At 39.1% G+C, this 26,035-nt stretch overlaps 1 protein-coding gene across 1 annotated transcript in view; it reads left to right on the forward strand.

Moving 5' to 3' along the window:
• Nucleotides 1-26,035, forward strand: part of LOC139719726 (adenylate cyclase type 10-like) — an 86,428-nt gene that overhangs the window by 17,633 nt on the left and 42,760 nt on the right. The window contains exon 2 of the mRNA XM_071631118.1: nucleotides 21,668-21,787. Coding sequence (XP_071487219.1) covers nucleotides 21,668-21,787 — 120 coding nt within the window. The remainder of the gene's footprint in view (nucleotides 1-21,667; nucleotides 21,788-26,035) is intronic.

A 26,035-nucleotide genomic window follows, 5' to 3' on the forward strand; every position in this document is an offset into this window, starting at 1 on the left:
ACACACACACACTAAGCAACATGAGCCCGTTTTATTCTGTTTTGCTATTTTTGGTTATCGTAAAGAAAGTAAGGGACGATGACACAGCAAAGCAAAGAATAGTGAGCCTGAATCGATCATAACAATCAAGAGAGAAAGAGAGAGAGAGGAAAAAGAGGGTGAGGTTAGATGTACGATTAGCCAGCAATTTACTCTCTCTCTCTCTCTCTCTCTCTCTCTTCAAAAGTCAAATTTTGTATGAAATTCACCGTAATATTTACGCTCAAGTTGATTTCAATGAAAGAAGAAAAACAGGGCTTGCGCTGCGCCATGGTAATGATAATATGCACGTAATTAATCATCCTCAACAACTGCAGCATACGATACATTACGAGGAAGCCGGCATAGCAAGGATGACTTGTCCACTTGAGTCATTGCCAGTGAGAGTGGATATGATCAGACAAATCTGCTTTAAGTGCAATTCAACGTCACATTCAATCCTCTTTTTACTCTAGAGAGTGAATCCAACAAGCATGATGACAGAGACTTCAATAAGATCGGACTTAAAATAGAAAATTATGGAATTTTAACAATTTCTCAGTTTTATAACCAAATACTAGTAGTGATATTGATTCACCACAATATATGACTAATTGCACAATAGACATTGACAGATGAGATGGTGATATATTAATCAGCTCACGGCAGTCCCGGCTTTTCTTTACGTATTGTATGTGTGTGTGTGTATATATGTGTGTGTCTGTGTATGCACAATTTATGCTCTAGAGATTCAGTTCAACTCACCATTTGCCAGCATTGCAAAGTATGCATCATTTCTATTCATTCGTTAGTGTTCAACTGTATGATTTGCTGAATTAATGTATTGTTTGCATATTTGTATTTACCTTTCGTTTGATGGATATAGAGCACAATTGGATTGAATATTCATGTTAAATAATCTAGCAACTACAGCCGATTTTCGGTGAAAATTTTTCACAGACAGGGTATTTTCTATTTATTTCGTGCAAAAACAACAGCAACAAGAACTTAGAATTCGAATTTTATAGTTAAAATTGTTAAGCAGGTCAGAGGTGTCAGTGGGAGACTTTAGAGCGTAGGGCGTCAGAAGCACGTGTTTGATCTATATGATTAGTGATTGCTACTAATATCAACGTTTCGCGAAAACATGTGAAAATTTAAACTTCCATAACTCTGATTTTACTGTCAAATTTTCATGAAAGCTGTAATATTATCATGTTTGTATAGATTTAGGCCTACATGGTTGGTCTTTAAAGGTACTGTATAACACTGGGAGCAGTGATTTAAAAATGTTCAAGTTATCACATTATTGATGCATATGTGTAGGTCAGTTGTATCACTAAACATACCATATAAAAATTTTGCGATAAAGCCACTGATACTGATATAAGGAGATATCACTGATTTTCTCACTAAACTATAACTGTATAGACGGTTTAGTCTAGAAACAATTTTATTATAACTATTGTTCACATTTTGTATATTTAACAATATTTAACATTGATTATACTGATTAAAATTTTTACATTGGTTGTTTCTATCCCTAACTCACATTTTAGAACTATTTTGAAGCACTAAAGCTAGGGTTTTGTTTCATCTGCAAAATGGTGAATAATGCCTTTTTACAAAGCGTCCATGGCCAACAGTAGGCAGCCTATTCTCCCACCTGACGTATAACACGAAATGGAGAAAGATCACTTTGCGAACATGATGGTGAAACCGCTCACAATACCTGTATCGTGATCGCGGCGCCGCAAAACGCCGCCAGAATCCGGAGAGAGAGAAAGAGATCTATAGAGGGACAGAGGAAGAGGGGGAGGGAATGAAGGTGGAGATAAAGATGAGATGTAGGTCAGCATCAGAGTGAGGTTAAATCGACAGATGCATTGCATTATGTAACTATAGTCCATGTATGGATAAGAGAATTTCCCCTTATTTTTCTTTAAGTTTTGGTGGATCATTAATACTTTTTTTTTTTCATTTGTGTCACAGGCGATCCAAGGCTGGATATGCGGCTAATTTACACTACTTCTCCTAGACAATTGTGCAAGAAGAGGAATATTTTGTTTCTCCATTTCTCAGTTTAAAAAAAAAAAAAATAGGTATATTTCTCAATCACCCAAATCATTACGCAGCGTTGTTTCGTCTGTCTCCGCAACAGCGTGTAACTCTGATGACAATATTACAGATGTAAAACTAAATTTTTGATATAATGACTTAGTAAGCTATACGAAGGAGGCAGTCCAAGAATTTGTGCCTATCAGAAACAAAATAAGAGAAAATAAAAGTAATAATATATAGTTATGTTGCATGTTTTACGGGTAAACAATATTCTGTGTACTTGTATTTGTATTGCGTGTGTAGTTTATAATGTGTACATGATAGTTATATATAATTATGGGCTATACCATTATGTAAAAGCCACACACACAAACACACCTTATGTATGTATACGCATATGAAGATAATAGATGGATATCCTAATCGTGTTTAGACAATGCTCCTTTCAAGACATCATTTTCGTATACGCGGTCAGGGATTTTATTCAAATAGAAGAATATCATGTCAAACAAAAGTATGGTTGGGAGTGTTATGGAAGATGTATATAGGCCTACAGTCCCCTATCAATCAAGATGACTTTTTTTAACACCGCCATGCCCCAATCATGTCATTAGTACGATGTTGATGATCACTCCTCCGTTGTCACTTACTACAGTATATTGTCTGATGTTTATGTCTTTACTGATCTGCTTCTATCTCTACCCTATTATAGCTCTGATGTGCAATGAAATCGTTTCACTCTTACGAGATAAACATCTCCTCAAATATCTATTTCCTATGCTGACATTTCTCTTTCTTATGGTAGAAAACACTCTTCTAACTTTCTCGGTGCTCGAGGAAGAAAAAAACCTCAAAACAGCAACAACAACCAAATGTCCGAACCGGGCGTGTAATCAGTATTCTGCTAATAGAGACAATATCATACCGGCACGCGACTGCCGGTAAACGAACGCTGTGACTTTAGTCAGAGTGTGACGCGCAAATATTTCCGCACAAGAACGCGGCCGTCGCCTGCCTAATTGTGCTTGGATAGCATAACAGTAAACAACGGATCTCATTACAAGCGCGTGGCGCGGTAGAAATCCAGCCACGGGATATGCTTTCGTTCGTATGTATTTATCATCGCAACGTGCAACGTACATAGCTTTGGGGTAGCCTCGTACTGTCCGACCTTGTCAGGTCCCTTGCCTTGATAGGTGTGCATGCCCCGAGACGATGTCCCTTGTTTGATTATGAGGTTAGAACGATGTAAACAGGGGCGGATCCAGGAATTCTGTAAAAAGGTGGGGGGGGGGGGTGGGGGGGCGCAAAGCAGTTTATACTTCTGGTGCCACTTCCGGTTTTAATCAGCTGGCAAGCCAATACAAAAACAAAAACAAAAACAAAAAAGGCCTTAACAGGAATTTTCTAGTACCACTTCCGTTATTTATCGGCTGACTAGCCAAAAAAAGAAAAAAAGTTTAAGCGCAATTTTCATGGCCACTACTATCGGCTGACGAGGGAGGTGTCCTCAGTAGGGAGGTCATTGTATAAACATATTTATATTGGTCATCGTGCAATTTCATGCATACTTATAATTTTTTTCTGTTTATTTCTTTTACCTTAAAAAAGTTCCACGAAAATGATTAGAGGGCGAGCGGGCGCCCGGTGCGCCCCCCCCCCCCCCGATCCGCCACTGTTTAACAACAATTATTGTACATGAGAAAAACGCCTTACTCGCTCCAATATTCGAAGCCGAAAGCACGATCTTGGTTTCTGTCCTGTCACTTGCCATCATTACTGCGAGTTTGAAGTCAATTGAACATGATTGTTTATGGTTGCAAATGAGTCGGTTTTCCCCATAAGATGGAAATCTCACTTTCAACATCTTTGTTTTCGTTTTCTTTATATATTATATATATATATATATATATATATATATATATATATATATGTGTATTTATTTATATATTATATATTATATATATATTATATATATGTATATAAATATAAATATATATATATATATATATTATATATATTATATATATATATATGTATATATATATATATATATATATATATATATATATATATTTCTGTTGGACTGAAAACTGAAGAAAATTTCTGTGTACTTGAGAAATTGGGGATATTTTTTGTGTTTTTGTCCCCGGTTTACCTTACAATTGTACGTTATGTCAATAGTTTGGCACTCTTCTTTACTTATTTTTTTTTTCCACAGCTATATTTTCATTGTGATATCTTTACCAAAGCTTCAATTTTGTAAGCTCCGAATGTGGGGGGTTGGGGTGGGGGTAGGGGGGTATAGGGGAGAGGGATAAACGTCTTGAATTATGTATTTTATGTGGGCTTCTTTTGTTTTCATTTACGGGGTTTTTCTGAAGATTATTATGATTGTATTGTGAATATTACATTTACAAACCAGTATTTTTGCAGACATGAATACATTAATGTCATGCGTGACTGATATTTTATCGATTTGATTTTTTTTTTTTTTACATTGTGCACGGGGTAACGTGACAAAAATATAAAAAGATCAACATATCAAAATAATAGTGAATTGAATCAATGATGTTCATGTTTTTCAAAATAGAATTCCTTGACTTGGTTGTGACGTGCAGGTCTACTTAGCCCCATAAAGGGCTTTTTACACTTGTGTTTCTTAACCCCGGACTTTCTCTGACCCAGGACTATCGTTAGTCCCGTACCAATTTTTTTAGCTTTTTACACTCGCCAATTAGTCCCGTACTATCTCTTGTCCGGGGCTAAGGAGAAAACTGACCTTTTTACACTCGTATTTCTTAGCCCCGGACTTTCCAAACCACATGAATATTCATAATTACGCTGTGTACTGTACACGTACACGCACGCACCGGCAGCACTTGATTACCTCGTTTCTGATTGGTCAGTGAGGGTCGGACTTCGTCTCCGTCGCTTAGCCCAGGATTATTTTTTCGTTCTGTTTACACTCACTTGCTTGGCACCGCAATTGCGGTGCTAGCACCGCAATTGCGGTGCTAACCCCTGCTATTTTGCAGGGCCAGATAGTACCGTACTATCGGTGGGGCTAGCCCACTTTGGCAAAAACGAGTGTAAACAGAAAGTGGGCTAAGGATAGTCCCGTACCAACGGTGGGGCTAAGGCCCCCCCTTAGCCCCACCGTTGGTCCGGGGCTAAGCAAAATTTTACAAGTGTAAAAAGCCCTTAAGTGAAATAAGATTGTGATTGTGTAAACTTCGCAGATATTTCTGTGTGTGTGTGTGTGTGTGTGTGTGTGGGTGTGTGTATGTGTGTGTGTGTGTGTGTGTGTGTGTGTGTGTGGCGCAGGCAGACCAATGCAAACACCGGATGTGATGATGTTGTAGTCGACTCAAGTCGGTGTATCCATAGCAACATTATTCCTTGGGCCATGACAGTGTGGGTTTCGCTTCACCGAACACTCCTCTCTTTGATAGCCACGGGCTGTTGTGATGCTCTCTCTCTCTCTCTCTTATGACATGACTGTCCAATCTGTAATGTTCGACCTACCAGTGCCTAACCGGCTTTGTTACATTATTTTTTTATTTTTTCCCCTACCATGGAGCTACATGTACCTCGATGTTACTACTCTGCGCCCTTCGGCGTATGGTCTGGTATTCCGTATATTCTTGGCTCATATTTCATTTCTGTCGTGTCCTTGTCAGTTTCACTTACCGGGATAGATAAAAGGCGCGAAAATATTGGAGACTCATGATATAATTACTTTTCTCCCTCTTCCAAAGAGATTGGACGAAATGCAGGGCGGGAAAGGCATTGTTACGTATCATTTTCGATACTGAATCAGAGGTGGGTTGGAGTTTTAGTTGAGCGTTGTAATGATTATCACATGCGCCGCGAGTATTGGGAAGTCGCACAGATACCACTTGACGATGGTAACATATGATGTATCGTACACAGAAAAAGCCCTCAGGGGGGCAATTTTATAGATGAAGCCGTGCCAAGCGTTCAAGGTGCGCATTTCACGCTCGATTTGCGCAGCAACGTTAATCACATTACTCTCGGTAATCGTGCGTGGCCGATCTGTTATAGTTCATTATGTCCGTCTTCGTGACCGCGATTTCAGATTACACCTTACCTTACGTGATTCAGAGTCGTGAATACTATTTGTGGTAATGGATAAAGCTCCTTACTCTCCATGTACGATGCTCGGCGAAATTCTGTTTGCTTGTTTGTTGCTACATTACACCTGTTTTTTATTATAATTCATATAGATATACTTGCCTTATTTCCGGGTTTTGTGCAGTCGTCTGACATGTCTGAGAAACACCAACAATTCGATTATGGCCATTCATTCTATTTAGGTTATATGTATGAATGTATATAAAAATATGTAAATATGTACATAATGAATAAATAAATAAATATATAAATGAATAAATAAATAGATAAATGAATATATATATATATATATATATATATATATATATATATATCGCCAGGATAAAGCGTTTTAATGCCATTTTAGGTTTTAATCTCATATATATATAGTATACATATATGTACCAATGTCTGTATGTATAATGTATAAAACCTTTTCCACCAAAAGAAATCACATTTACAAATTCCGACACTTTACCTATTATAACAAGTGAAGCTAGACTCGTTATCTAATAAACTTCATTTCGCAGATTGAAAATACATTTCAATACACACCGATTCCCCTCTGGACCGAAATTCATCTCACTGTACCAAGGTTTTTTGAACAGAAAAGGACTGACGAGAAAAAAAAAGTAAGAATAGAGCAACTTGTAATCTCATTGTCCACGGAAGTGAAATACAAGTATGAAACTAGGTTATTCCGTCCAAAGCAGCTCTATTGAGTTGCCGCAGTAGTTTTGTTCCTTGAGTAGGATTGTGATATTTGCAGCCGACGCATGAAGAAAAAAATTTGCAAAAGACATAGTCATCTCACTGCTGTTGAATAGGAGACAGACCCTGCACGACTGCAGCCATGAGCAAATGCGTTTTGCATCGAACTGCATATTGCAAAGACGTCTCCGTTTCACAATAACTCTGCTTCCGCCTTAACTCGCGTTGTAGGTTTTGTTTGTCCGGGGTTCAGCCGTCAAAATTGACATGGGAAGGAGGGCGGGGTGGGGTGGGGGAGCGATAGGAGGGATCGCTGGAGTCTCAAACTCCCCGCTGCAATAGTTTTGGTTGGCGGGAGATTTGTTTTTCTTTTTTTGCTTCAAACCGTCCCCCCCCCCCCATTTCTTCTTCTTGACATGGTCTGTTTTCATTGGTAACAGTGTTTCTTCACCCGCACATTGGTGAATTCAGTTTTAAAAATGATGGGGGGGGGGGGCAGTGAGAGTGAAAGGAACTCCTGAGTTGATGGACCGTTGTTTTCATTGCTATTCCCCGTTGAATGTCAACTGCAGGCTGAAATTTAGAATTCAATCAAGAATGAAACTGTTAAGGTGTGTTGGGTCCGTTGTTATTGTAGTTTGTTTTGATTCTGGCGGAGATTTGAATATGGTGCGAGTCATGTCTTGATAAAACACAGGTACACAAGGCCTGTGAAAGAGTCGAAAGTTTGGCATCATTAAAGGCAATAAGTGAACTACTGCAACGTCCGCTAGCTCTTCCTTCGTCACGACTACCTCTCTCTCTCTCTCCATCTCTCCCCCCTCTCTCTCTCTCTCTCTCTCTCTCCCTCCCCTCTCTCTCTCTCTCTCTCTCTCTCTCTCTCTCTCTCTCTCTCTCTATCTATCTATCTGTATATATACATACATATCAATAACATATGTATATGTGAACACACACACATGTTGTATATATATGTGTATATACAAGTATAGAAATACATTGTAAAAATATATTTAAAGCAAAGACGTTACACCCTGCCCCTTAACACCACCATCACAAACACCACCACCACCACCGCCACCATCCCCCGATCCCTATCCCTTCGCCTCCCCAAGACACCCATATACCGAGATGGGTAGATCCAATTATTTCACCCACCCTTCCGGGCACCGTAAAACGACGCCGCTGTCTCACAGTTAGCAACTGTCTATTTTTAACACCTTGGCCATACGGCCCTGATTACATTGCCGCTTTGTGTCGATGGACAGACGTCAGAAGAAGATTGTATTGTCTGTGGCTGAAACATAAACAGACCTCAAGTATTTAGAAAGATATTTATTGAATTTAAATGAAGTTATGATAATAAAAAAGTGAAGAAAACCCAACATGGAGAAAAACATTTCCCCAAGAAATTTAAGTTACTTCATGTTTGCTTACGCTTTACACCTGTGAACATTATTATCATTCTTTTTTTTTTTGGTCAAAACTGTGCCGCTGGCGCGTTGGAATGGTATGATTATCACCCACGCCAGCGTTTCCGTGAACCTCGAAGATCATTGTTTAACGGAGCTAACCTAATGCCCCGCTTATTGATTTAGGAAAGAATGAATTATGCAGCACCTAAACACGTGGAATCCAAATGTTATTAACGATGCCGAACAGTTGCCTGCCATCGATCACGTAGAACAAACTCTCGAGGGTTCTTTTTTCTTTTTTTTTCTTTCTTTTTTCTTCTCTTCTGGTCTGCAGGGAGGCCTTTCCCTCTCTCTCTCTCTCTTTCTCATGTGGGGAAAACCTGAGCATGTTAAACATACACACACACACACACACACACACACACACACACACACACACACACACACACACACACACTGTGTAGTGCTAGCACATGAATCCTTGCACGCATAAATGCATGACATGCTCGTGGCGTGTCCGCCCATGTCTTGGTGAGACGGGGAAGGGGTTATAGGGGTTTAAGGAGAAGGGCCTCGCTCCTGTCTCCCTTGAAAAGGTAATTCTTACAATATATCATGCTTCTATCACTACACTGTATAGAGTAATTTAGAAAATCCCCAAAGAAATTATGAGGACTCGTTGTTATGACCTGATTGTTGCTTGTCAATTTGTAAGTTTTGGTAAACAAGATCCATCCATATACGACACCGACCTTTACAACAACAATAACAACAACAACAACAACAACAACAAAGAATTTCTTCGTTTGCCCACTGTAGCTGATCTTTTCGCGAATTTTTCATGTTTCCACCAAAAGTATACCCAAACATTATCACTTGCAATCAATCACAGCTGTATTATGTCATAGGCAGGTGGCGGCACAGTGGCATATAGTGGACAAGACTCTTGACTTTCAATCGGAGATCCCGAGCTCGAATTAGGTCAAGCGCCTAAGTCCTTGGACAAGATGTTTTAATCCACGATGTCCCTCTCGACCCAGGCGTATAATTGGGGACCTGGGAACGCTAGTGTAATAATAATGGCAGGCCCGGCCCTCTCATGGAGTAGTGGCAACACTGAAGCATGAGGCTACCCTCGATGAAGAAAACCATAATACCAATTATCATCATCATCAAGGAATGCGAAGTTGCCCGATCATTTCGCTGTGAGAAATTTTATAGATTTTATTTCCATTCATAACTTTTTGCGTGCAGTGTCCCATGGCGTCGTCCAGCTAGCCTTTTGGTATTTAATGACCCATGTCTGTCCAGTCTGTGTGGTGTATTGAGCATGAAGTGGCAAATTAGATGTGACATAAATGGTCCTTTTGAAGTTCCTTTGTCCCTTTACAGACTGGTCGTCAGATCACCCGGGTGACCGCGGGCGTCCTTTCGTGCATTCGCGTGGTTTCTATCGAATCATCTTCAGATGGTTAAGCTTCAAGGAGCAAATTTCACCCCGCGACCCTGCCCATCCCCGACCCCTATACGAGAGTCCAAACTTAGGGACACAAAATCTACCTTTTAACATCTACATTCCACGTGCATTGTGTTTGCATATAGCATCAGTCGTAAAGTTTCGCCAAAGGGCGACATTAGCATCCATAGTACGTAAGCCACTACGAATGCGATCTAGGAATGATGTGAACATGTTGCACAACCGCGGAAAGGGCAACTGGTATACTGTAATAACGTTATTTGAAAAATTATTGCGAATTCGTACAAATTTTACGTCATAACCACTCAAATGCGTATTGTTCAATAAAAATAAATGTTTAAAATCTTACGCGTAGAGTGCATTGCCTTTAACGCCCCTCCCCTTTAACGTCCCCTCCCCTTTTTACGCCCCTGTCCACTTCCTCCGTGTGCTCAAAGTCGCATGCATCACCCCAGATAGAGATCTGAGCTGGCCCTGTCGTCTATAGTCCTAAGCACGTTCCATCTATTTATAGACACATCCTCTGCACACTGTGTCTCCTGATACTAAAGCAGTCGTCAGCTGTTCAAGAGAAGAGCTGTACTCTTTTCTAGATGAGGGTGTTTATTGAGGTTTTTTTTTTTTTCTCATTCTACAATATTCTCAGACCATAATATTACACATCAAAATTTGACGAGGTCTTTGCTAGTTTCTGCTTTGCATATTGATGCAAGCATTCGCTACACTGATATCACTTTAGTCGTTAATGGGCTCTGTATAGGCTAACATTACAACATAATGCGTATTGTCGTTCCTGGTTATCACTGCAAACATCATAATGATAATCCCAATAATGTTGATGATGATGGTGATGATGATGATGATAATAATAATAATAATGATAATAATACCAATACAAATAATAATAATGATAATAATAATTAAAATAACAATAAGAATAACATCGTTGATAATGATATCGTTATTGTTATTATTATCATTATTATTGATGTCATTATCATCGTCATTATACAGAAGACGTTCATAACTGATGTGAGTAGATGAAAAAAAGTCAAATTATTCTGTTTCTAAGATTTCTTGGCATCGAGAGAAAGTTGACATGACTGAGTATATAGGAGGATACCATTGATGTTGGAAAGAAAGATAATTCAAAGTTGGCGTCTGGTCATTTTCATTCTATTTCATTTCGCACAAATATCGGCATGGTCCTCAAAACACAAGTGAAAGTGAGGTTTCAAATGGCAGCGCCAGTCATTCGTGAAAACGAGGCATGTTTTCCCCACGTCACAGCATCACATTCCAATTGTGTGGATAGGCAGGCGTTTGCTTAAGGTTGGCCTCTGACGTCAATCTTACGAGATGGCAAGGCGCGACAAGATATACACACAACATTCACCTTGCAGTAATAAACTGAGAAGCACAATGAATGAACCAAAAGCAGTCAGATCATCGATTTGATATAAATTCAGCTGAACTGATTATGTTTCTATGATAATCATTTTACTGTCGATACTCACAGCAGATATTTTCTTTCTCCATCACTATCGGAACACATGTACCCCTAAGAGAGAGAGGGGGGGGGGGGAGGAGAGGAGAGATGGAGGGGGGTACATATATGAAGAAATAACGGTAATTAATTATCTTATAAATAGAAAAGGAAGCAGAGAAAATCTTGCTCTCTATTATTGCTCTCGCGTTGTCTGCACACACAGACATCACCTTCGTAAAAAGAGAGGTAGATAATAATGAAGATATAAACATACATACACATGGCAAGCATTTAAGCGGAGAAGCTCCCCTTCACCCTCTCGTTGTTCGCATATACATAAAGCAAGAGGGGGGAGGTATATACAATGAAGAAAATAAACATACACAGCCACATACATACATACATACATACATACATACATACATACATACATACATACATACATACATACATAGTCTCCCATGAGAGTATACCAGTCAGACGTAAGTCACTCAAGGTTTGCTCAGCGGCCCGGAGTGTATACGAAGATATATCAGCACACCCGGCTGTGCTCTCAATAATACACACTCGATCTATTGGAAGTGCTTCTCATTTGTCATTGCATTCAATACCGCGTCGATATCTTCCAAATTGGAAGAGCCAGTAACTCGCTGATACACATTTGACTCTTTTCACAAGCTGTCTGCCTTGCATGATATGTACTGCCATCTATACAGAGTTGATTTGATTTGATTACTGAAACTGCACCGGTCTTATACTCGAGATTTCAAGTGGACATTTCCAGCTCATCAATTTTCATATTTCACTTTACATTGAGGTATTGAACAACAATAACAACAAAACAGTATACAAAAATCAAAATACGCAGTGGATTAATAAGTTTAGAAAGTGTGTCTGTACACGAGATATACATAAAAGACTAGTTTCAACCAGATGTGAAATAATTACAAAGGAACCCTAAAAGCAAAACTTGTAACTGCCGGGTTCCAGGGAACATATAATGATATGAATACCTCTCACAATGGAGTTGGGACTCAAAATAAGTACTAAGGATATGTCTAAAAGCTAAAATAGCAAGGCACAACGAGCAAAAGAAGTGAAAGAAAAAGAATGAGAACTTGTAGGTGAAAAGGAAAAGCTGACACTATTTTCCAGCATATGCACTGGCAAGTTCGTAACGAATTCAAGTTATGAAAATGGGTGTAAAGAGACTATGACGGAAGCAAATCGCTATATCCAGAAGCAAAGCAAGCATACACTTCAAGTACATCTTGGATGACCTGTTGCTCTACAAAAAAGAAAAAAAAAGAAAAAAGAAATCTGCTCCTTGAATTATTATGACACTTCAGTCTTAACAGTTCTTGATGTTGTTTTGTAAGTGTGTGTACTTTTTTAACGAAATTTCATGCAAGAAATATGTAATTCATACAAACAAACAATGTAACAGATTCACAAAATTGATATTGTTATCATACGCTCATTAATGCCGCTTGATTAAATGCCCAAATACAAATGAAATGTTTAAAAAAAGCATAAAAAAACATACGTTAAAACGCTTCAAATTTACACTTCTTTGTAGACGGGTTTGTTTTTCTCGTAAATTCATGAAATAATTCGTAATTTGCAGGGATATGCGACACCAAATCTTTGATGTAAAACATATATAGTGTATATGACAGCTTTCTGCGTATTGTCATAAAAAATACTTTCTTTTCCATAACTGTAGTTATTGTATCGTTTTAAAGGATATATGGGTCATAACTGACTATAAGTTATAATCGCATGGTGTCGATCGTATAAAAAAGATGCAGGTACAGGAGATAACAAAGGGCTTCTGAACGGGCATCAAATATAAGGCAACCTACTTCGGGGGGAAATCTCTTAAACAGCCCCGTTCTTCTCTACAAATATAATATCTCAAGAACTGCAAACAAATCTTTTACGATCTTCTTTTAAGAAACTATCATGTTTTCCTGAGGTTGTTCCGATGTCCATAAACCACATTGGATATTACCTGCATACAGCAGAAAGATAATCAGTTCTATATAATATTTTATGCGATTAGCCTATTTACCATCAATTCTTCCTATATTGCTAAGGGATATTTTTTTCTCTCTCTCTGTACCGTACATGAAAGAGGAGCCGAATGGCAGTTTATTGAGACAGCTAAACAGATCAGGGCTTTTAAACTTTAATCCTTGCTCAGCGGCGAAGCCAGCGGCGAAAGAAGCGCTGATATCTTTAAAATCAAGATCGAAATCACAGCCGAAGTCACCATCCCTCCCCCCCCCCACTTACTCTCCTCTCCTAGCATATGCCCACATTATTCACTGACACAGGGACCTAGATGGAGAGGGGGGGGGGGGGGTAGACCATAGAGAGATAGAGGAAGGGGAAAGGAGAGAGAGAGAGAGAGATACGTCAGTGTACAAGTTTTAAAAAAAAAACGAAAATATCAACAGGGAGAGGGGGAGAGATTTTCTCGCTAAGGCATTACCCGCAGATAAAAAGAGACCCGTCCTTATACTTTCCACTGCATCATAATAATGCTCTTGACTTGCGCACAGTTTGTTCTCTCCCTCGCTTCAGTCCTCACTCATCCATTATAGACCATCTCTCCTTCTCATCCTTCTCGCTCTTAATCCAAACTTTGAAACGTGCTTCCCCCCAGAAATGACATAGAGCATTTTGAAAAACACCGAATGATAGATTGCATTCACTCGAAGCAGTTCGTCCTAGAAGGAAGATTGTCATTATGAGTGAATTTGAGAGTCGATGTCGCTTCAGTTGTTGTTGTTTTGTATGTGTGTGTGTGTGTGTGTGTGTGTGTGTGTGTGTGCTTTTTTTTTTTCAAAGGATGTTCTTCCCTCACACAAAATTCTGCAGGGAGCTATAATACAAGAGATACCCCTTTCGGGGTTTGGAATTTAATCATGAACTTTGACAAACAGGTTGTAGGAGACCTTAATCCTTATGGAACGAGAAGATTTGGAGGCTGGTGTCGCACACCCGTGCGACGAGTTCTCGCCTATCCCTTGGGCAACCCGCACCAGATACCCTGGCATATACATGTGACAGTCACGTGCGTCATCCACTGAGTCAATTCTCCTCATGAGATTGAATTAGACTTATAAAAAAAACACCCCAACAACAACAACAACATCAAAACAAACTCACGCCCGTTATACATCTTTCGCATGTTTTGTTGCTTGTGGCAAGGAGGGAGTACATCATTGCTCATGGTAATGCCAATGAATAAGGAGCGGTGAAAACGCCGTGAAAATGTTAAACAAAAACGTATGTCACGATCCCCACCCCTCAATGTTAGATTTTTCCTTTGTCCCTTTAAGAATTCCTTCTCTATTCCATTTATCACTGTGTGAATCTCAAGTGGGATTCCAAGTTGATGATGATGACAATGATGATGATGATGATGAGGAGGAGGAGGAGGAGGAGGAGGAGGAGGAGGAGGAAGAAGAAGAAAAGGAGGAGGAGGAGGAGAGGGAGGAGGTTGCAATCACTCGTTGAACGTCATGAAGACAGATATCGGTGATACCAGGGGGGTAATTTAATCGATTGTAAACACCTCTGAGAACGATGGGGTGTACAGATGAGTAGAAAGTGTAATACAAACACTGAGACAGAAAGAGAGAATGGAGGATCTTCCCCTCATAGTTTTTCACCTTTTTGTTTTAAAAGTGACACGTCATCAGTATTTTCCAATTTCTTTTTACCTGCTTCTACTAAAGTGGAAAATATCTTACGAAGATTTGTTTGATAGTACGAGAACTTGGCTGATGGTCTGCGCGAGTTTCCTTTTTTTTTCTTTCTTTCTTTCTTCTTCTTCTCCTTCTTTTTTAAAATTGTTTACATTCTAATCATCTAAAGTGCCCCAGTCCCAGCTTTCGTCCCCGACTGTGCATCGATTGTAGTCTCGGATTCCCGTCTCGATAGGTTTCTTGCTCTCTTTTTCCCCAAAATTATTTTCCGTCCAGTATTTGCCCAAAGCCGTCGGGGAAGCGCGTGATATGAGAGTGAGCGCTGTTTTGGGTCAGATCGCATCAAGCTTAAGGGTGAAAACACAAAACAAAAAATCGAAGGCTTACACAAATTGTGATTTTTATTTGTTTCCCCTGATTGGGTTCCTGTAACGTTTGAAGGGATTTCGTGTCTTGATATCCAGGTTTTAATGTTTTTGCTTAATCATGACATAGTTCCTCCCCACCCTTTGCCTTCTACGTTATTCTCCTTTCCTTTGATCAATCCCTCTTCCCTCTCTCTCCTCTCTTTCTTTCTTTTCTCTCTCTTTCCTTTTCTTTCTTCTTTGGTAAAGCCTTGATTTGCATTAGCAACTTCACGAAGCTCGTGAAAGAAAGCTTATACAGAAATAAGGGGGGGGGGAGGGGAGTGAGAAATGGAGGGAATATTGTAGAATAGAGGAACATACCGCCAGCGACCGGACGTGAGGCAGGGGCAAGTCAGAAAATTATCAAGATTTCCAAAGACTCAATCGTGATGATCCCATACCAATAATGGTGGGTTCTCTTTTTCAGTCTATCGACCTAGGATATACCATGTATACCGACTAGCATCATGAAAGAGCACTTTCCTTACCTCTGTCAGAAACCAGGGATAATAATAATATTACCCTGAACATAAATTATATCAGTAGCAAGTGGATTGAATGTGCGCTTTTCATGAAAATGAGATGTTGTGGAATTCTCTCTGCTGTTATTATTTCATTTTTTATATTGTTTGTTCTTAATGACGTCATGAACTGTAGAGTCTTCTTATCCAGCCATGACGGCGCCGAAACTTTAAAAATAATTCAAACATTTTGAATCGATAGCCTGATTTTCCTCAGACTTTCAGTGATATGTTCTACTAATATTGATGCTTTCACTCAATCCACATTAATTTGAGTTTTAGTTTCCTTTGATTTCGACACTTGCCGTTTGCATTGCTCTCATGCATGCCGCCTTTATAGCTAGAGGCTCGGTCACAAATGCCTTGACGAACTGCTAGGAACGCCGTAAGAACGATTTTAGACCATTTGATTTAGCAAGATCTTTTTATCAAGGGAGGCCCTACGAAACCAGCATTCGTATATAAACCATTTTTTAAACCGTTCGTAAATTCGCAGCTGTTGTTCACAGAAGGCTCTTACGGCGTTCGTAAGAAAGCCTTACGAACGGAGATTCGTATGGCGTTCATGCGAGCGACTCACGGCCTTGACAAGACTTTCGTTAGCTGCTCGTAGGGAATACATACACAGTTTGTGCAAGTGTTGGTTATTAGGGAGTATGAAGCCAAACCCGCGAAGTCCTAATCATCATTCTGTTCATGTGTTTGACGATGAAGCATCTCCTGTCAAAGAAATACGGGACAATCAATAGTCGTATAATTGTCGATAGTACACGGCAGCGTATTTTTGCAACCGGACAAAACATGCAAAAATTCAAAAGATCTTCTTACGAATGACTTGAGAATGCCGCGAGCTGCACGTAAGACTATCTTGCAACAACTGTACGGATGGCCGTAAGTATAACGAAATGAGAACTCAAGGCATTCTTGCGAAAAATGTACGATTTCTAAGGCCATTGTATAACTGAAAATCACTTCGTTTCTCAAGAAGGTCTTAAGTTGTTCTTGCGAATTAAAGGTCCTGTTTACCTGTGGGAGCAGTGATTTAAAAAAAATTTCAAGATATCACATTTGATGCATATATTTAGGTCTGTTGTATCACAACACATCCTACCATATAAAATTTTCGCAATAAAGCCTAGAATGTAAGGAGATATCAGTATTTTTCTCAATAAACCATAACTGTAGACGGTTTAGTCTGAAAACATCTTTATTAAGTATTGTTCACATTTTGTGTATTTAACAATACTTAACATCGATTATTAGGATTTTTACAGTGGTTGTGTTTATCCCTATACTCACATTTTAGAACTATTTTAAAGCACTAAAGCTGGGTTTTTGTTTCATGTGCAAATGGTAAATTATGCCTTTAAACGGCGTTCCTATGAATTTTTACGAACTTCTATACGTACTCCTGAATTCGTACGAACGCATCGTTCGTACGAACATTTGTGATCGTAGCTTTAAATGGGACAGCGCACAAGAGGTGACTGCTCACTTTGATGCACGCAACAACCTCACTGTGACGACGCCCTGATATAGCCACCTTGTGTGAAGATAGTATCTCAGCACAAGATGGTTACCCCAGGGTGTCGTTACAATGAAGATTATGCGTGAGACGATATTACCATCTCACGTATACTATAGTAATCTTCATGACGATCTTGCTAGACCTGCAGCGTGTGCTATACTTCTTCTATGTTCAAGGATAACACCGAATACCCCGCTTTGTCTATGGGACGACATCTTCTACAGGACGACTCCCCCTATGACAACTATCCCCGTGAACTATCCCACTCGGACGGTTAATACCCCCTATACACTCACATCTTGACATGACAACCGACATGACAACTTCAGAGGGAATGAATTAGAGCCACTAGCCACGTAAACTAGCATACATACACCAGGAGTGACTGTGATGGCAAGCGGTGGTAGTCCGTGATGTAATGAGATCGTTGAACGGTATTCCATTTTGATGATTATTCTGAAGAGTGAAAGTTCATGGTTGTATCTTCACCGGAAGGCTACATCTATAGTAAGCTGAAAAATCATCCAGGAGACAATTGTTGTCCAGATACGGGCAAATGTTAATTTCACCTGCAGGTTACACTCCCGCCCGCCAATTGATTTTACCCTGTTAAGTAAGAGAATGAGTTAAGGATATAATACATTACAGCATGTGTTAGCATTTGCGTCATCTATGAGCCCTAAAAGAAAAAAAATATGGATGAATTAACGCGATCATTATACTACCAGATAAGATATGTGGACATGTATAGCTGATACGAAAACGCAAGTGCTATATTCTTCCGTGCAGTCGCAAGGATGCATTCGCAAGGAAAAAAAAAGTTTTTTGTTTTTGTTTTTGTTTGTTTTTCAATGAAAGGAAAGAGCGGAAGCGATAAAGTAGTTCGTATCGAGGTCTCTGTCGGGAGCCCTTACGCACATAAGTGAGGGCAGGAGGACGTAAGTAAATCCGTCGGGAGATTCGAGAAGAACTCCCACGGTTTGAATAATGCCCGCGTCTCTGCGTGGCACACGAGGAAGCTGACCGTATAGACAGCCACACGCGTCATTCCACAACGTAGCTGGTTGACGATGGTCCCATTGTCTTGATACTCGCATCGGTGTATCATATTCATTCCCAACAGATACTATTATCGAGGGTCCAATAGTGACGTTAGAAACAGAGAAATGACCGAGTGACCTTGCTTATACAAGGACAAACAACACAAGACAGTGTTTGTGGCCCCTTTGAAAGTCTTCTCATCATCACTATGGGAATAAGGAGGTTGACGCTCTTATATTATCACGTACATGATGCTATATACATGCCGAATTTGGTTTCAAAAAGGTGAACAGAGAGATTTATGGATCGCGAAGGATCTCTTGAATGTCCTTCCAATGCACAATATAGTGTCATACCCCACCCCCGACTGCTGCGTTTGTGTTACAAGTAACCGTACTCGCAGACAGTCATTCGGGCTGTGTGTTGATACATAGGAAAGACATGGAAGAGTGCTCCGATAACTAAACGGCATGGTAGCTCTCCGACAGCGATTCACCCAATGAAGATGGTAATAACATGAATGATAACAGATATTCTGATACACGAAATCTACATGGAAGGTATATTCTACTGTGCTCTAAAAGCTCCGGACGTACCTTCCTTGCATGAAAGAGTAAAGATATCTAATTTTTAAAAAAAAAAAAATCGCTTTTTATTTTCATTTGAAAATAATAAGCAAACGAAGATGAGTCGGGTAAACAGACGAAGGTTTCATTTCGGTTTCATTACCTTACAATGCTATGGCCTCACAAAGACATTCTTTTGTTTTATTTATTTTTTTCAAAGGATAGAAAGAAAGATGATTGCTAACGACATTTTTTTTTTCAAGGTTCAAAACGCAATTATCAGCGCCTTAGGCAAAATTTGTCTTGCTATTTTCACCAGACCAGTATACGTCGCCTTGTCTGCTTGTGTGCAGATGGACAAATACACTGTTTATTGCTTTTCATCTAGTGTATCCGATGATAAGATGGGATCCAATATGGCGTCTCTATATAAAGGCCTGTGCAGGTCAAATTCTGTTATAAAAGGGTGTAACGACATTGTTTATAACCTTTTGCTGCTTTGTAAGACACCTGTCGAATTGTTTCCACATTCCTCATATATCACGAGCTTGAAAATGCGTGACAGTGTTAGTGTGGTATATAAAGTAGCTCTTACAAAATACTCATGTTCCTATATTCTTTCTTTAATTCGTTTATTGATAAACTTAATCATCAATTCACTACATGTATTGTACATTATGCTAATGATGATGATAATCATTTTCATATTCATTAAACATTATCATTGTATTGTGTAATCATTTGCCGCTGTTTGCACAATAAAATATTGTTTATTTCGATCATGCTGATATTTTCAGCAATAATAATGATAATAACGTCATTATTCTTACTCTTCTAAAATGTCGTGATGTGAAGAAATGCCTCAGACATGCTTGGTGTGATATTCGAATTTCGCCAATCGAAAAGTTTCATGCTTGCGTATCCATAGCGTCGCAGAATTTGATAAAAGACGGGAAGAGCTGTGTCTTTTTGCTGTCAGACAAATTGGAAAATGGGAAACCGACCCTGTTTGGCGACTCATGAGATCATCGAAGGCAGTGATATGGGGTTTTGTTGTAGGCATAACTCTTTTCTTTTTCTTGTTCCTTTTTTTAAGTATCTATGTACCTTTCCAGCTTTTTGGAGCTATACAGAACTTTTTCCTGCTGTATATTCGAAACAAATAATGTCGATATTTCGTCCTCCCTTCCATTTCAACCTCTAAAACATCCATCCATGCAGACACACACACACACCAACACCACCACCTCCACCACACCACGCTTATTCACAGGAGCAAACACACGCACAAAACACACACACACACACACACACACACACACACACACACACACACACACACACACACACACACGCACCTCCACACACGCACGAATCAACTTTTGTTTCTGTGACAACATAGTGCGTCAGAGATGACTCCAAATTTGGCGTGGAAGGCTAATCAAATAGGAATGTACATCCTGGAAAGTGCAGTCTATATTGACTTTTGATTAGTTTGAAAAGAAACAGAGAACGGGATGACACAGAAAAAAAAAGGTGTCTGACCAAGTATTATTTGTATTCAGTTTGAATGTTTTGTGGTAAATACATCAAGTATATAGAGCGTGCTTTTTTAAGGAAGCGTGAATCAACGGGTCTGTCTTCGAATTGCTCACGATCAATATGAGACTCTTGCTCTAATTGTTTATTACCTAGAGAACCGGGGAAAACTAGTCGAAGTGAAAATATCTACCCACTCTTTAAGCTTTGGCTAAAGGTGTGGCTACAAAAAAAAAAGAAAAATGTGTGACGGCGATGGTTTTCAGCATTTATATATGTATTTGTGTGTGAGTGTGTGTGTCTGTGTGTGTGCTTGTGTGTTTTACAGTTTCTCTGGTGTTACTACTTTATACTCTGCTGTTTTAATTTCGTTAGTTAGTTGTGTATACGATATAATAATTATACAATATATTGTCTCAGCTCCTTATTGAATGCAAACCTCTATGAAATTTTATTCAATTCAATTCAGTTCAGTTCAATTCAATTTATACATTAATTAAGTAATAAAAATCGTTTGGATATACAGTATAAAATGTTTACAAAGTCTAACAGGTCAACAATTCAGCGAAAGCCACAGGCTTGCTAAAAGAAAATGTACCCTCGAAAATCGAATCATACACAAATCGTAATACAAATATACACAAATCTTCAGTTATGATTAAAATGATGTTCCACCTTCCCACCCTTTCCCGTGTGTGTGTTCATTATGTCACCTGTGCATTCTCTATATCTAACTCAGTATCAATCCCAACTTAGAGAATTAACATCATAGACTTATTGAAGTTTTACTCTCTTTTTTTTTTCATTCATTACCATACAATCACGGCAATCGATTTTTAATGCATGCTCGTATACGCTGTTTCTGCATTCAGTGGTATAAGTGTTCACAATGGCTGCAAAGCTTATAGGCAACAGCACTGTTTCGTCATGCTCTATGATGTAAGCTGTTGTAGGAATAATTATCACTGTACATGGCCCTCTCCTTGTCCTCATTGTTTCTTTTTCTCCAACCCCCCCCCCCTCCCCTTGACTCTCCAGGAGATATCCTTGAGCTTGCCGCTCACCTTCCCGACCTAGTACTGCGCGCCAGTAATGACATCCGGGACTATCCAGCCGTGCAACACGTGGAGAGCGTAGTCATGTTCCTTGACATCTGGGGTGAGTAGAGTATCTCATTAGACGTGAAACGGAGCGTATGAATTGTTTATACATTATAACATATCATTATCCATACAGAGGATTTTTAGAGCCCAAATACAAGCGTTATTTTGTCGACGCACCTCATAACCTCCGACCCACTTAGAAAGTTTGTTGAACTCGACCAATATTTTTTTCCGAGGCGACCAATATTTAAAATATTGGACGGCAAGTGGGGGATTCCCCAAAGTTTTTTATAAACTGCACCGTGATTGGTTGAGATATATACGAGATGACCTGAAATATGAAGTAAAAACGTCTGTGATTGGTCAATCACGAATTAACTAAAATATCGTTTCTTCTAAAATTCTGTGTGTATACAAACAAATTTCATATATCAATTAGTTGATATTGTTTTTCATACAATTTTTCAAAATATCACTTTCATAACAGGAAATTAAATTTAGGTTTGATGAAAACAAGTTGCATTTTGTGTGTGTGTGTGTGTGTGCATGCAGGCGACGATTGATTAGCTCAACGCTACTGCTAGATACAAGTAGCCCGCGCGCGATATTATACATGTAGCCGGCCGCCGCTTGCATTTGCATGCATGTTACAGTACGTTACGTGTTACTAAATACAGTAGGACTACATACAGTAGCAAATTCGATCTTTCACGATCTACGATTGATGTGACGTGAATTGTGTCTCAGATCTCGGATACAAATACATCTAATTCTGGTCTAAATTAGCTAGATCTCGGCCTAACAGTAACATTACGGCTACCTTGGATACATAGATCACTGTTTTATCAGGGACTGAAGTGGATTAACTTGCACTGAAGAGTGTACATGTACCATACCCCATCATGTCAAGATCAAGTACAGTAGGAGACCATACAGCACTCGGAGACAGAAAGGGTAGGCCTAAGTAAAAACATTCTTTGCTAAAATCCTCTGTAGGATAATAATGATAATATTGGATGTCCTATTTTCTGTTAATACAAGGAAATATTGGACTCGCTAAGTAAAATATTGGACTCGTCTTCGACTCGTCCAATATTTGTGCATAGCTCGTCCAATATTTCCTTGTATTAATCTCAAGGCCATCCAATATTATATAATTATTTCTCTGTATTGTAATATTTGTGTATTCATGAGAGCTTGATTTGCAGTTGAGGTGAGAATTCAGCTTTTTACTTCTTGCGAGATACATCGGAAACCACTTTATAGAATCTTAAAAAGCAAACGATTTTAACGGGAATTCAAAGTTAATTTGATGAAAATCGGTTTTGAAATGGCTGAGATATCCAAAGACACAGTAAAACAAAGCAATCCTAATAAAAGGTTGGTCCCACCTTAGGGTCACTTTGTTTTGAATATCTCAGCCATTTTAAAATCAATTTTCATCAAAATAAACTTTAAATTCCTCTTTGAATTATAATGCCCTTTCATTTTTCATAAGAGGTTTCTCATTATCAAAAAAAAAAAAAATCATCATCATCAAAAAAGTTGGGAACCTCAACCCCCAACTTGAAAATCGAAACTGTGCTATCCCTTTAATAATATGTATTATAAGGCCATACAGATGATCACTTTTAAGAATCTATTGTTTTCATCTGAATGGAATTTGCAGAAAGGATGATTTGACATTCTGTGATGCCCAAACTCGAAAGACAAATGTCAAATAAATGTGTTTATCTATACAGAGGGGCACTGTGGTGTAGTGGATTGGACTCTTTGACTTTCAAACATAAAATGTCCCAAGTTTGAGTCCTGCCAAAGTGGTTACGTCTTTAGACGATATGTTTTTATTTTTGATGCCTTCCTTCGGCCAAGGTGTGAAAATAGACCAGTTCGTAATTCCACTTTCCGCATGAGCAGAAAAAGGTCATTTGTACTAACAGGCATTTTGGTTTGTTAATTCACTGAGATAGGCATCTGTGATGTGATGATTATGCATGTGATCCTTATCTAAATGATGCTTGCCAGCACATCCACCTGACAGTATGTCTAGTATTTGGCATTATCAAAAGAATTAGGTTGTACTGCATTCGATACAAAACGATGAAATGGATGCCTGCTAAAATGTCAACTTACGACGGACAATTCTGGTCACCTGGTCTAAACGCAAGTTCATTCTTTCTTTGAACACGAATTCCATAAATTGTTACATCGGGCAAACTTATGCATTATGCCCCCTTTGAAAACTAGTGAAGTGCCTAACCAACTGAGAAAAAAGATAGGTCATTTGTACCAACGTGTACATGAGCGAATTACGTACTGGCTTATTGGGGTGAGGGTGATGTTCGTTATTCCGAAACACACAAATTCCGTATACCTAGATGTTCGTTGGTCCGAAAATAAGATAGGGACCGTGAATCCAGACGTTGTTGTGACGTTATTTCGAAGGTTCGTTATTCAGGAGGTTCCTCAGTCCAAAAAATGAAATACGGTCCGTTATGTCGTGGGTTCTTTAATCCGGAAATGAATAAAGATTCGTCACTCCGAAGGTTCTGATTTCGAAAATGAAATGAGGTTCTGACTGACAAACCTTACTTTATCTTCGGATTTACGAACCGTCGGAATAACGAACTGTAACCGAAAATGAGTGTTTGACAGTGCTAAAGTATGATTATAATACCTGGGACCTCTGTAAGATCATGGTAAACAATGAAGAGGATGCATATATGATTATGTATATGTACTTATGACATGGCTCGACACTAACTTTTTTGTTTGGTGGCCCGATGGGGCCACCAAAATCCTAAATTTCAAATTTTTGGTGGCCCGAGAGAAAAAAAATTGGTGTCCCGAAAAAAAACAATAAAAAACATTAAAAGTCCTTTTTTTTAATGAGTTAAATATTTAAGTTTTATGATAGTAAGAATTAGAAGTTGGACATGATTATCTACTCATAGATAAACTTCAACAAACTTGCAACACTCACTCTCAGGCACTCATTCAGTCCTTTTCATCCATCCTTTAAACAAATTTAACTGCTAATTTCCGGCGCAAAAAGTTACGAATTTATTGACATACTTTTTAAAAAAATTTGGTGGCCCGAGGCGGGCCACCAAATTTGCCCTTTTTTGAAATTTGGTGGCCCGGCTTTCATTTTTGGTGGCCCCGGGCCACCGTTAGTGTCGAGGCCTGCTTATGAATATGTGTTACCTATCTCATTTATTCGCAAAGTTATCAATTCATCTCAGATAATCACATTTGTACAAGAAATCTTCTCGTGCTGCAGTACTCTTTTTTAGCCGTAAAGCACAACTCATTGTACAGAAGACATTGGTTAGGCTTAGCCATGAGAAACATGGGATTTGAATCCCACAAATATGTTTATTTGTTTGTTTGTTTGTTTGCTTGTTTGTTTTGTGTGTTTGTTGTTTTTTTTTTTGAGGGGGGGGGGGAGATATTATCTTACTTTTCGAATGACACAGCGTGACCTGATCGATTCAGTCGCCAGCACCTGATGACGATGCAATGTGCAAAGCGAGCAGTCGTTTGGCGGGGAGAGACGCCAAGTATTGTCGTCTGCCAAATTGTAACGAAAATTGCACGAAATGCAGGCGTGCGCGTCTGTTGCGCTGATAACTGTGTCAATGTATTTGTGGACAGGTCTGAACAATCAGCGTTAGAAAAACACAAAGACATCTCCTTGTTGTTGTTCCGCTGGCTGTGTCTTGGGATTAAGCCGTAATGGGAAACTACTTACATGTAATTGGAATGGAAACTGCGTTTATTGGATGAAGGGTTTTATTTTGGCTGTTTTCTCCGAAGAATATTCTTGGTTAAGACGCACTGCTTCGATACAAATGTCTGTCGACGACAAAAGACTTTAACTCCACCTAGGCCTGAGGCGGTATCTTTCCCAACGCGATCATTATATGTTTCCTCTCACGGCTTCAACGCGGTTTGATCAAAAGTGAAATATTCAAAGCGTTCTTCCACTTAAGAACGACGCGGAGAAGAAAGAGGGAGACTATGAATGAACCTGTATGTGACCTTGCGAATCCTGATCCCCTTTTTACCACTTTTCAACAGCCATGACAGCAAGGAGGTAAAAAGATACAAAATCAAAATGAACGGATGGAAATGTAAAGTGCTGAGAGAAAGATTATGTTTGTGTTTCGATGCATTCTTCTGTAAAGTGAGTGATACACCCGTGCAGTCCAAATGTCTTATCATTGAAGACACTTTGAATGTTGTTTTTATAAAACCCATAATGGATGTCTCTTAGATGCATGTGACATGATTGGTTTAT

The sequence above is a fragment of the Diadema antillarum genome, unplaced genomic scaffold, assembly GCF_040938485.1.
Source record: "Diadema antillarum isolate AM-2024a unplaced genomic scaffold, OU_Dant_1.0 scf00000114, whole genome shotgun sequence".
Taxonomy (NCBI): Eukaryota; Metazoa; Echinodermata; class Echinoidea; order Diadematoida; family Diadematidae; genus Diadema; species Diadema antillarum.